Raw genomic sequence first — 12,872 nt, forward strand, 5'->3', positions numbered from 1 at the left:
TGCAGTCTTTACAACCCTGGACAGCACTGTTTTTTCCCTGACTGTGCAGCTCCCAAACCATACACCCAGACACTCTCCACAGTACAATGGTAAAGTGCCATCAACAGGTCCTTTGAGTGTTTTTCTGGAGGATTTTAAGAAAATATACTGTAACCTCTGCTGTGCTCTCTTCATCAGGTCTTTGCTGTTTTCTCCCCAGGTTAGGTCATCTCTCAACTCCATTCCCAGAAATTAAAACTCTGAGACCTGTTCCACACGCTTCCCCTCAATAATAAGTGGCTGAATATTCAATTTACATTTCCTAAAGCCCACAATAATCTTTTTTGTTTTCTTCAAGTTAAGGAGTACGTAAGTTGTTTTTCCTGCACCACTCCCCCAACTGCTCATCTTCCTTCCTATGGGCCGCCTCCCCCTCTCCAGCCGTGATTAAACCAACCACCTTTGTATCATCTGCAAACTTAATGATCTTATTACTGGGGTATTTGGGGGCACAGTCAGCTTTATGGAGCGTATATAAAAGTGGGCTCAACACGCACCCCTGCAGCACCCCCATATTCATTATGAGATCCGCAGAGACGTGGGAACCCAACCTGACCCATTGGGAACAGTTTGATAGAAAATCTAATATCCACCAGCACAAACCCGGTGGAAGTCCCAGGTCTAATAATTTGGGCACCAATCTATGTGGAAGAATAGTATTAAATGCAGAACTAAAGTCTACAAATAACAGTCTCGCATAGTCCCCTTGCTTCTCCAAATGAGTCAGGACAGCCATTGCCACAGCATTCTCCGTGGATCTCTTTGCCTTGTACACAAACTGGTAAGGGTCAAGTCCCACTGGCAGACAAGATATGATGCGGTTCCTCACCAGTTTTTCGAAACATTTCATTATAATGGGTGTCAATGCCACAGGGCGAAAATCATTCAGACTGTTTATCTTTGATTATTTTTTTTTGGCAGGGGTATAATGGTAGCAGATTTCAGGCAGGGTGGAACAGTGGCCTGGGCCAGAGACTGGTTAAAAACCTTCATAAATCCTGTAGGTAGTGACGCCAATAGCTCTGGCATCCCTGTTGGAGCCACTGTTGGTGTCACCTCAAATTGGGCAAAGAAGGTATTCAACACTCCCACCAAGGAAGCAGTACTCTCTACCACTGATGAATTTCTCAATTTATAACCAGTCAGATGTTGAACTCCCTGCCGCATTTGTCTAGTATCATGATTTCTCAGATGGTCCTCAATTTTTCCTCTATACTCCGCTTTTGCTTTCCTGATACCCCTCTTCCAAGTTTTCTCTTTCTATACCATACAATACCCGGTCCCCAGTTCTAAAAGCAGAGTTTCTGGCCTTCAATAATCTCCTAACCTCTCCCATCATCCAGGGGTTCCTATTCGGGTACAACTTAACATACTTTTCCCTGGTGACATTTGCTGTGCAGAATCTAATATAATCTTATATGCATTGCGTCACCAAACATTTAGCCATCACAGCTGATAGGCACTGAAGGCTCTCATCTGCTCTTTCTCAGATTTTTCAAATCCCTTTTAAAATAAAAATCACCATAGCTAGTGACCTTCACCATGGATGTCTGTTGTTGGGTGGGAGCTGAAATGCATTGTATGTGGGGCTGCCATTCAAGACTGTTCAGCAACTGTGGTTAGTACAGAAGATGGCTGCTAGAGTATTAATTGGGATCAGTCCACTCCAGGCCAAATTCGAGTTATAACCTTCAAAGTTTACTATATATTATTAACACTGGCCAGACTTATATGAATACTGTAACTTGTAATCTGGGCATCAGTGAACTAAAATGGACGGGAATGGGCGAATTCAGTTCGGATGACCATCACATCTACTACTGTGGGCAAGAATCCCGTAAAAGAAATGGAGTGGCCTTCATAGTCAACAGAAGAGTGGCAAAAGCTGTACTGGGATGCAATCTCAAAAATGATAGAATGATCTCGATACGAATCCAAGGCAGACCTTTTAACATCACAGTAATCCAAGTTTATGCACCAACCACTGGTGCTGAAGAAACTGAAATTGACCAATTCTATGAAGACTTACAACACCTTCTAGAAATGACACCAAAGAAGGATGTTCTTCTCATTATAGGTGATTGGAATGCTAAAGTAGGGAGTCAAGAGATAAAAGGAACAACTGGCAAGTTTGGCCTTGGAGTTCAAAACAAAGCAGGGCAAAGGCTAATAGAGTTCTGCCAAGAGAACAAGCTGGTCATCACAAACACTCTTTTCCAACAACACAAGAGACGACTCTACACATGGACATCACCAGATGGGCAGCATCGAAATCAGATTGATTATATTCTCTGCAGCCAAAGATGGAGAAGCTCTATACAGTCAGCAAAAACAAGACTTGGAGCTGACTGTGGCTCAGACCATCAGCTTCTTATAGCAAAATTCAAGCTTAAACTGAAGAAAGTAGGAAAAACCACTGGGCCGGTAAGATACAATCTAAGTCAAATCCCTTATGAATACACAGTGGAATTGAGGAACAGATTTAAGGATTTAGATTTGGTGGACAGAGTGCCTGAGGAACTATGGATGGAGGCTCGTAACATTATACAGGAGGCAGCAACGAAAACCATCCCAATGAAAAGGAAATGCAAGAAAGCAAAGTGGCTGTCCAACGAGGCCTTACAAATAGCGGGGGAGAGAAGGCAAGCAAAATGCGAGGGAGAAAGTGAAAGATACAGGAAATTGAATGCAGATTTCCAAAAAATAGCGAGGAGAGACAAGAAGGCCTTCTTAAACGAGCAATGCAAAGAAATAGAGGAAAATAATAGAATGGGAAAAACCAGAGATCTGTTCAAGAAAATTGGAGATATGAAAGGAACATTTCATACAAAGATTTCCATATTAAAAGACAAAAGTGGAAAGGACCTAACAGAAGCAGAAGACATAAAGAAGAGGTGGCAAGAATACACAGAGGAATTATACCAGAAAGATATGGATGGCTTGTATACCCCAGGTAGTGTGGTTGCTGACCTTGAGCCAGACATCCTGGAGAGTGAAGTCAAATGGGCCTTAGAAAGCACTGCTAATAACAAGGCCAGTGGAAGTGATGATATTCCAGCTGAACTATTTAAAATTTTAAAAGATGGTGCTGTTAAGGTGCTACACTCAATATGCCAGCAAATTTGGAAAACTCAGCAGTGGCCAGAGGATTGGAGAAGATCAGTCTACATCCCAATCCCAAAGAAGGGAAGCGCCAAAGAATGCTCCAACTACCACACAATTGCACTCACTTCACACGCTAGCAAGGTTATGCTTAAAATTCTGCAAGGCAGACTTAAGCAGTATGTGGACGAGAACTCCCAGAAGTGCAAGCTGGATTTCGAAGGGGCAGAGGAACCAGAGACCAAATTGCAAACATGCGCTGGATTATGGAGAAAGCTAGAGAGTTCCAGAAAGACATCTACTTCTGCTTCATTGACTATGCAAAAGCCTTTGACTGTGTCAACCACAGCAAACTATGGCAAGTTCTTAAAGAAATGGGAGTGCCTGATCACCTCATCTGTCTCCTGAGAAATCTCTATGTGGGACAAGAAGCTACAGTTAGAACTGGATATGGAACAACTGATTGGTTCAAAATTGGGAAAGGAGTACGGCAAGGCTATATATTGTCTCCCTGTTTATTTAACTTATATGCAGAATTCATCATGTGAAAGGCTGGGCTGGATGAATCCCAAGCCGGAATTAAGATTGCCGGAAGAAATATCAACAACCTCAGATATGCAGATGACACAACCTTGATGGCAGAAAGTGAGGAGGAATTAAAGAACCTTTTAATGAGGGTGAAAGAGGAGAGCGCAAAATATGGTCTGAAGCTCAACATCAAAAAAATGAAGATCATGGCCACTGGTCCCATCACCTCCTGGCAAATAGAAGGGGAGGAAATGGAGGCAGGAGAGATTTTACTTTCTTGGGCTAATGATCACTGCAGATGGTGACAGCAGTCATGAAATTAAAAGACGCCTGCTCCTTGGGAGAAAGGCGATGGCAAACCTAGACAGCATCTTAAAAAGTAGAGACATCACCTCGCCAACAAAGGTCCGTATAGTAAAAGCTATGGTTTTCCCAGTAGTGATGTATGGAAGTGAGAGCTGGACTATAAAGAAGGCTGATCATCGAAGAATTGATGCTTTTGAATTATGGTGCTGGAGGAGACTCTTGAGAGTCCCATGGACTGCAAGAAGATCAAACGTATCCATTCTTAAGGAAATCAGCCCTGAGTGCTCACTGGAAGGACAGATCCTGAAGCTGAGGCTCCAATACTTTGGCCACCTCATGAGAAGAGAAGACTCCCTGGAAAAGACCCTGATGTTGGGAAAGACGGAGGGCACAAGAAGAAGGGGACGGCAGAGGACGAGATGGTTGGACAGTGTTCTCGAAGCTACAAACATGAATCTGACCAAACTGTGGGAGGCAGTGGAAGACAGGAGTGCCTGACGTGCTCTGGTCCATGGCATCACGAAGAGGCGGACACAACTAAACGACTAAACAACAACAAACTTGTAAATTCAGCTTTATGAAAAAATAAAAAATAAAATAAAATAAAATAAGAAGGGGTGTGTGGAGGAAATGCAGAGGACATCTGGGAAAAACTCCCACCCACCATTGCACCCAATGTGTTTTGATTATATGCCATTTTGGCTTTAGGTGCAATCCCTGGAACATAGCTTCCGCATAATTTGCAGCCTTGCTGTACGATAAACACTTCAGGTGCTGAAAATAGTAAGTCACAAATATTATTCTCCTTTATAGGAATGCCAGCAGCACACAATTTCTGGAGACAAATAATATTCACGGTATCAGAAATTACAGGGGAAAGGGTGGGATTAAGCCCTATGTTGATCATGTTTAACTGGATCAAAACTGGTATGCCAAATGGTATGAAATCTTTAATAGCAAGTTTAGTGAATCTCAGCAAACTGGCATGTGATTATGGAAAACTCACAACCTGTGGCCACTTGGGAACGACTGTGGAAGTGCTTATATCTCACAGAGGTGGAGAGACTAACAGATCTGGTACTCAGGAGAAATGGTAACATCTATAATAATATATTCATCGATAAGTGGGTGTGTTTGGAAATTACTGCAATCAGCACTATAGACATTTGAGGCTCTCTTGGAATATATTTATGCAATCTGTCAATATTTCTTGCTTTAAAAACCTGTATATGTGGTGTGTTTTTTAAGTATACCTTCATGTTTCCTTCGTCCGCTTGTTAAGGAAAATCCAAATGGTTTATTTCTCAATTCTCCTCTGTGCAATGAAATAATGTCTCTTTAAGCTCACATAATGAATTCATTTACATACCACATTAAACCAGGGGTAACCAATGCTGTGCCAGATGTTGCTGGACTCCAAATCTCATCAGCCCACAACATCTAGAGGGCTCCATGCTGAGCACCCTTGATTTAAAGCATAGTTAACTATAAACTATGGTTTGCAGGTAAACATGCAACATGTTGGGTGTGCAGACCCCTAAAATTATGGGCACATTGTTTCCCTTAAACCACCCCCATCTTTGTACCATGGTACTGGGAGCTACACCACAGTTTGGCTTTTCCAAACCCATGTTTGTTGAAAGTGATGTGTGAACCACGCCGTTAAAATGTACAAAAACTAATTAAATTCGGCTACTAATTGAAATGGCTGCTCACCCTGATGGCTATGCTCTTCCTCTGCTTATGTTTGTGATTCTGGCTGGGAATCACAAGTGGGGAGAGTGTGGTTGCCTTTAGGTCCTATTTGAGGCTTCCTACCAAGACATCTGATCGGGCACTGTGAGAACAGGATGCTGGACTAGATGGACCACTGACCTGATCCAGCACGGCTCTTCTTATGTTCTCATGGCTCAGGACTGTGGTCTCAGAAGGGTCATTTCCTTCCCATATGTACCCTAAACCTGATATTGTGAATGGAGGGCCACTTCTTAGGCCCTCACAGTGGTCAAGGATGGATGGAGGGACAGAAGAATTTGAAAGACCACAGGTTTGCCACCCTTGCTTGATCATCTCCTCACTCCCTATAGGGAAGGTAGGCCAACACCCTGATCATTTGGGCTGCCCTTTTTATGGGGGAGGGACTCGGGTGGCGCTGTGGGTTAAACCACAGAGCCTAGGACTTGCCGATCCCAAGGTCGGCAGTTCGAATCCCCGCGACGGGGTGAGCTCCCGTTGCTCAGTCCCAGCTCCTGCCAACCTAGCAGAAAGCATGTCAAGTGCAAGTAGATAAATAGGCGGGAAGGTAGACGGCGTTTCCGTGCGCTGCTCTGGTTCACCAGAAGCGACTTAGTCATGCTGGCCCCATGACCCGGAAGCTGTACGCCTGCTCGCTCAGCCAATAAAGCAAGATGAGCACTGCAACCCCAGAGTCAGCCACGACTGGACCTAATGGTCAGGGGTCCCTTTACCATTACCTTTTATGGGGGTAGAAATCTATTTGGGATGATAATGTCTCAATGAACTGACATTTATGCATGCTGTGCTTTGTCGGCAACATCTGATGCTTAATTTGCCTATTCATTTTGCATTGAGAAGTTTCAGTAGAATTTTGGATCACTTTGATGGTTCCAGTTTAAAAACGTATTGCCCTTTATTACTTATTAAAGACCTGAACATTGCTCTGCAACTCCAGGGACTATACAAATTTACTCCAGTGTTGTTCTGGTTGTTGTTGTTGTTGTTGTTTTTCCCAGAAAGGACTTGTTTATTGAGCAGACATTTTAGAATTCCATAAGTTTCACTTTTGAAGCTTTAAGAAAAACACCAATTCGTTTAAGCAACACCCAAGAAATCATAGATCCTCAGGAATTTTAGCAGATGTCTGGAGAAGCTAGTTCTGCAATTCACACAGTGATTAGCATTCTCTCTCCTTTAAGGATAAGATGATTTTGTGTACTTCTGTTTAAAACCCAATTAAACTTTTGACCTTCACAACATTCCATCCATTGGTTAATTGTGCACTGTGTTAAAAAGAAAAAAAAGTGCTGGAGTCCTGCTTTTGTTTGCACCTGTGAATTTTCCAGGGGGTCCCCCTTCAGGTCGTGTATAATGAGAGTTTCCTATTGCTCTCTCCATCCCACTTAACCCAACCTCCTCCTCAGCTCCCTTTCAATAGGAGAAGGAGAGAAGACCTTTAATCCTTTTGGTTCTTCTCATGTGGTGGACTCCCTGGATTCCTGTTTGGAATTGCTACTTCTATATTCTCTATGGATTTTATAGCTATGCTTCACCTTTTGAGATGGGATAGCTATAATTCTCCCTTGTACTTAAGGTATCAGTGCTCCCAACACCTAAGAACCAATTCTCTGGACTTGGAATTCTCTGGACTTGGTGCAAAGTTGTAACACTGGACACACGCACCCCTGGCCCACCTGCACACTCAACCCCCCCCCCCAAGACTTGGGGAAAACAAGCAGGGGATCACTTGGTGTCCTCTCCTGTTTCTGATCCTGGACTTCTCTCTCTGCCACAGATTCTCCCTGCTCACCAAGTCCTCTTACTTCCTCAGCTTCCAGCACCTCCTCTTCCCAGTTTTCTCCCGCTGACCACTCATCGTTGTCCCACCACCACTTCCTGGGCTCTGGGTCTTCTTCCCATGGGGGTTCCCCAGCTGGTTTCTCCCACCATTCCTCTGCGTCCAACAAGTCTGTGACATCTGATCACAGTCTTCCTTGCTAGGGTGGCATGTACTGCATTTCTATATAAATTATAGTAATATTTTTTCCAGTTCACATCAATGCATATAAAATAGCATGTGCCTTGGAGGAAAGGCAAGAAACAAACAAACATTGACAACAGATAAATTAGTAAATTAGAACAGTCGTTACTTTTGCTGGAATAGCTGCAGTTCAGTGCACACTGAAATTTAGGTTTGTGCAATTAAAGTGGATTAAGGGACTCGTGTGCGTTAGTACAACAAAACTATGTATTTATTTAATTTGCTTTCCACAGGTAGGGGAATGTATAAAAAACATTCAGGGGAATGTATAAAAAAAGTGAGATGTATGTATAAAAAAGATGCTGTATAAAAAACATACAGGGAAATGTATAAAAAAAGTGAGATGAACAAATGAGATGTATAATATGCAAGAAACAAATCACTATGACTTATTGTTGTATAACCCCCCCACACACACACACACACACAAATAAATCAGAGCAAATGCTTGATAAAGACAGGGCATAGTCTAACCTCCACATAAGCTTTGTGCAAGCAAATCAGGATGGATGCTCAATAAACAGGTTGTCTGGTGGAGCACCTACCGGTAGTTACTAATTCTGTCATCAGAGCACGCTGAGTGATCACAACCCTTGCCTCTGGTGGCCACTAGGTGGAGGCAGCCTCCGTTGAACTGAGAAAAAGGTTTTTTTTTTAAAGCAACCTAATCTGAAGTTTGGTCAGAAGAGGTCCAAGAGGATTTATTTGCTGGTTATTTGTCTTAGGGTGACATCCTTAGAATTTCTGAAATCTCACTGCTCATTTAATTGAATATAGGAGAAAATATCTACCTGGTCCAGCCCCTTCCTTCTCAACAGCGGGTAACCATAAGTTTACAATGAAGTCCCCGGGTGGGGCATGGTGACAATTGCCCCCCCCTTTAATTGTTGTCTCCACCAGCAATAGACTGTTTCTCAATGTGGAGGTTCTATTCGGCTACTGTGGTAGCCAATGATAGAAGTCATCTCCTTCATGAATTTGTTTATCTCACTTTGAAGGCAGTGGGCTTTCCTTCCCTGGAAGTTTCTATACCAGGGGTCGGCAAACTTACCGTGCCTTGGGCCAGTGTCTCCAGTGTCGATTGCCCGGAGGGCGGGGGAGCGCATGCCCATACACATGTGCACACACTATTTCTGGCGCACTTCTGGGTCGGAGGAGCACCGGAAATAGCTTGTGCGCATGTGCACGGGCCTCCTCCGACCTGGGTGTGCACCGGAAATAACCCTTGTGCATGTGCAAATAATGCTTGCGCATGCGCACAAGCTATTTCCGGTGCTCCTCTGACCCAGAAGTGAGCAGCCGTGCAGCGCAGTGCCGGTAAGAGTGGGTGGCAGCAGCAGGTGGCGAGGGTTGCCACGGGCCGGATAAACGAGCCCCTCAGGCCTTATCCGGCCCGCAGGCCTTAGTTTGGGGACTCCTGTTCTATACGGAGGTTGGATGGTCGTTTGTCATGGATGCTTTAGCTGAGATTCCTGCATGGCAGGGGCCTGTGCTGGGTGCCTATGGGAACCCCTCCAACCCTACACATCATTGATTCTACTATTCTTTGAAAGTTACCTAAGTGGCCATTGCTCCATCTTGTGGCAGTGAGTTCCACAAGTTTAATTGTGTGAAGGAGTTCATTTTGTTCTTCTTGAATCTACTGACCACCAGCTACATCATCATCATTTATTATTTATACCCTGCCCATCTGTCTGGGTTTTCCCAGCCACTCTGGGCAGCTCCCAACAGAATATTAAAAATGCAATAAAACATCAAACATAAACAACTTCCCTAAACAGGGCTGCCTTCAGATGTCTTCTAAAAGTCAGACAGTTGTTTAACTTTTTGACATCTGATAGCAGGTGTGACTACCGAAAAAGCCCTCTGCCTGGTTCCCTGTGACCTCACTTCTCGCAGGGAGGGAACTGCCAGAAGGCCCTTGGAGCTGGACCTCAGTGTCCGGGTTGAGCGATGGGGGTGGACGCTCCTTCAGGTATACTGGACCGAGGCCATTTAGGTCAGCACCAACACTTTTAATTGTGCTTGGAAATGTACTGGGAGCCAATGTAGGTCTTTTAGGACCAGTGTTGTATGGTCTCGGTGGCCACGCCCAGTCACCAATCTAGCTGGTGACCTAAAGCTCCAATGTTATGTGAAAGAGGGGAAGTGTTCTCCATTTTCTGTAACACATTAACTGATCGATCAGACTAGTGTCCCATCTAGTTCAGTATCCTGTTCTCACAGTGGCCATCAGCAATGTCTAGGCAACATGGTGACCATGTACAAACACAATTAACAATCTTTATAGAATTCCTTCAAACCATAACAAAGAGAAAATGAAATCTTTAGTCTCAAAGTCTCTGAAAATCTTTAAATGAAGCAAGGTACCAGGCTTTGTACGATGTAAGATAAGCTGTGAAGCTTTGTGTATTCAGCAAACATGATGTCCAACACTGAACAGTGATTCCGGATATTGACTACTGTTTCGTAGAATTCTTCGTCAGCGGGGTGGGAGGATATAGAATTGCTTCATAAACCCATCTTATGGGTTTGTAAATGAAAATATCAAATGCTGTGGAACATTCCACAGCATTTGATATTTTCATTTATGTACATTCATTCGAAATAAGATGACATTGCCTAGACATTGCTGACGTTCTCTTTGCAACACAGGGGTTTGTTTGGTTACTCACAGTGGCCAATCAGATGTGAGAAACCCGCAAGCAGGAACGAGTGCAACAGTGCTCTCTCAGCGATTGGTATTAAGAACATGAGCACAGCTGGATCAGACCAATGGCCCATCAGATACAACATCCTATTCTCCCAGTGGCCAGTCAGGTACCTGAATGGGAAGACTGCAAGCAGGACCAGAAAGCACTCTCTCTTCCTGGGTTCTTGGAGCTGAAATGAGGAACATGTGCTACAGGAATTTATGCTGTGAGGAATGGCAAGAGCTATGTTTCTGTTGGGGTGACGCTTTACTGCAAGGCTGGGGAGCTTGCACCCCTCCAGATTTTGTTCCGACTAAACGTCCCACGAGTCCCAGCCAACATGGTCACTAGGATGACGGGAGTTGAGAGTGCAACATCTGGTGGGTTGGTGGTTCTTTATCCCTGCAAATTGAGCATGCTTATGTGCGAGTTTTAGCAAGGCCCATCCTTAAATACATTTGAAACTAAAAGTCTCATTGCAGGGTTGGCGAGACACAAGTTCAAACTTTCACTCTGACATGGTTGACTCCCCCCTGATCGCCTCCCTCCCTATGGCATTGCGTGGTTAAAATGCAGTGTGGCGGAACAGGTTGGAGGGACCGTGCAACTTCTGAATTTCAAGCTCCCCCAAAGCATGACCACCTGGTATAGTTCTGAATTGTATGTTGTTTTATATGTTACTCTGATGTTGTTCACCACTTAGATAATTTTGTTTCATTAGGGTTCCTTGATGGAAAGGCAGAATAGGTATGCAACAGTTAAATGAAGGCAATGGTGTGTATTTTTAAAGACATCCACACACGCGCACACACACAAAACCATGAATCATTAAACTTATTAAGTGGTATACAAATTTAATAAACACACAGTGTATGTATGCTATCTTGGGTTGCTTGGCGGAAATGTAGAACAGAAATGCAACAATTAAATAAAGGGATACTGTGTATTTTAAAAGTATTCATTGTGATGATGCCATTAGGCAGAGATCAAACTGCCATCCTTTTTGCAAGGAAATATATTTGTGTTTTTGATGCGCATGCCTAAGCCAGTTAAAAACAAGTCCTTCCGTTCGCGGGAAAAGGTGCAGAAACTCTTAAAAGTTGATTCGGTGAGTTCGGAGGCGAAACCATACCAATTTGCGCCGCAGCGGCAAGAGAAAGGCGGTCGCTTTGCATTGCAATCAGAAGACCCCAGGCTCCTGTAGATAGGGCTATGTTCCCTGTCTGAAATGCTAGCGAGCCCACGGCCCGTCAGTGTGCTGCTGAGTTGGGCGCAATGGTGACTCGCCCGTCATGTTCTGTTTGGGGTGCGCCCGAGAGGCCTAGCCAACCTCCAAGCCAACTTCCCCTTACTCCGGCGGGCCGAGGCCGAGGAGGAGCAACAGGCCGGCTCTCGCTAGCCTCGCTCTCCCTTCTCCTACCATCCCGGACATCGGGCAAATATACTACACCTCCCAAGCTGCTCTCGGGACCCAATGGGTGGAGAGAAGCCGAAGGTTCCGCCCCTGGGGCGGCTGCGAAAACAGAGCGGGGCGGAGGGGTGGGAGGAGAAATAGAAGAAGTGGAGCCTCCAGGCGAAAGCCAGAAAGTAGCCCGTGGCGGGGCAGGGAAGCAGGAAGGGCCGCTGGGCTGGTGGTTTGGGTCTCCGCAGGCATCGGCGAGGCAGCGTGCCACGTGCGCTTGGGAGCGCGGGGAGCGCTCTGCGCTTGGAGAAGTCGTGAGCATAGCGCTGCGCCTCGGTTTTTCGGTCTCCCGCCGCTCTCGGGCCTCGGGGGCGGGGAGGACTGTTGCTGCCTCCGCCTCCGCTGCAGGGGAAGAGGAGGTTGCATCCAGCAGTCTGGGTTTCCCGCCGCAGCTTCCCCCTTCCTGGCAGCCGGCCTGCCTGCTTTGGCTATTGTTCCCCTGCAGCTCCTTTTTATTATTATTATCACCAAAGCGCGGCATGCTGCCCAGATCTTGCCTCCGGCCAGCCTGACGGAGCCGAGGAGTGTTGGCGAAACTAGGGACTCGCCCCCATATCTGGGGCTTCTCTCTGGGAGGAAGAGAGGGAGAGCCCCGCCGTGGGCTGTTGCTGCGGTTGGTGCCACGACTGGAAGAGGAGCGATGCGGCTGAGCGGCAGAGCGGCGCGCCGGTGACCGCGGGGCTGGGGGGACGGCGAGCGGGGGCTGGGGGCGCCTCTCCGCTCGCCGCAGCGTCCCCACTGACCCCGAGGCTTGGGGACCCGTGCAGAGGGGCTAAGTGCTTGTGCCAGTCGGCTCTAAGAGACCAGGACTACCCCACTACCACCCCACTGCCCCCCTCTCTCCAAGGCGCTGCGGCAGTCCAGCTATGCTTCGCAGGCAGATCAATCGCTTCGTAAGTACCTCTGTGCCACCCTAATTTTGGAGGTGGGTGGGGAGGTCCGTACGCGATGGATGCTCAGTTCT

General features: G+C 45.9%; 1 protein-coding gene across 2 annotated transcripts in view; it reads left to right on the forward strand.

Moving 5' to 3' along the window:
- Positions 1 to 12,013: 12,013 nt before the first annotated feature.
- The window catches only part of ATP11C (ATPase phospholipid transporting 11C (ATP11C blood group)), a 103,531-nt gene continuing 102,672 nt past the window's right edge, over positions 12,014 to 12,872 (forward strand). Inside the window, exon 1 of one of the 2 annotated variants that reach the window (XM_081897226.1) lies at positions 12,014 to 12,801. In XM_081897226.1, the coding sequence (XP_081753352.1) occupies positions 12,775 to 12,801 (27 nt within the window). In that variant the 5' untranslated portion in view covers positions 12,014 to 12,774. The remainder of the gene's footprint in view (positions 12,802 to 12,872) is intronic. The other variant, XM_081897221.1, reaches the window with a different exon arrangement.

This window comes from Podarcis melisellensis (assembly GCF_964234715.1).
Source record: "Podarcis melisellensis genome assembly, chromosome: Z".
NCBI classification, from domain to species: domain Eukaryota; kingdom Metazoa; phylum Chordata; class Lepidosauria; order Squamata; family Lacertidae; genus Podarcis; species Podarcis melisellensis.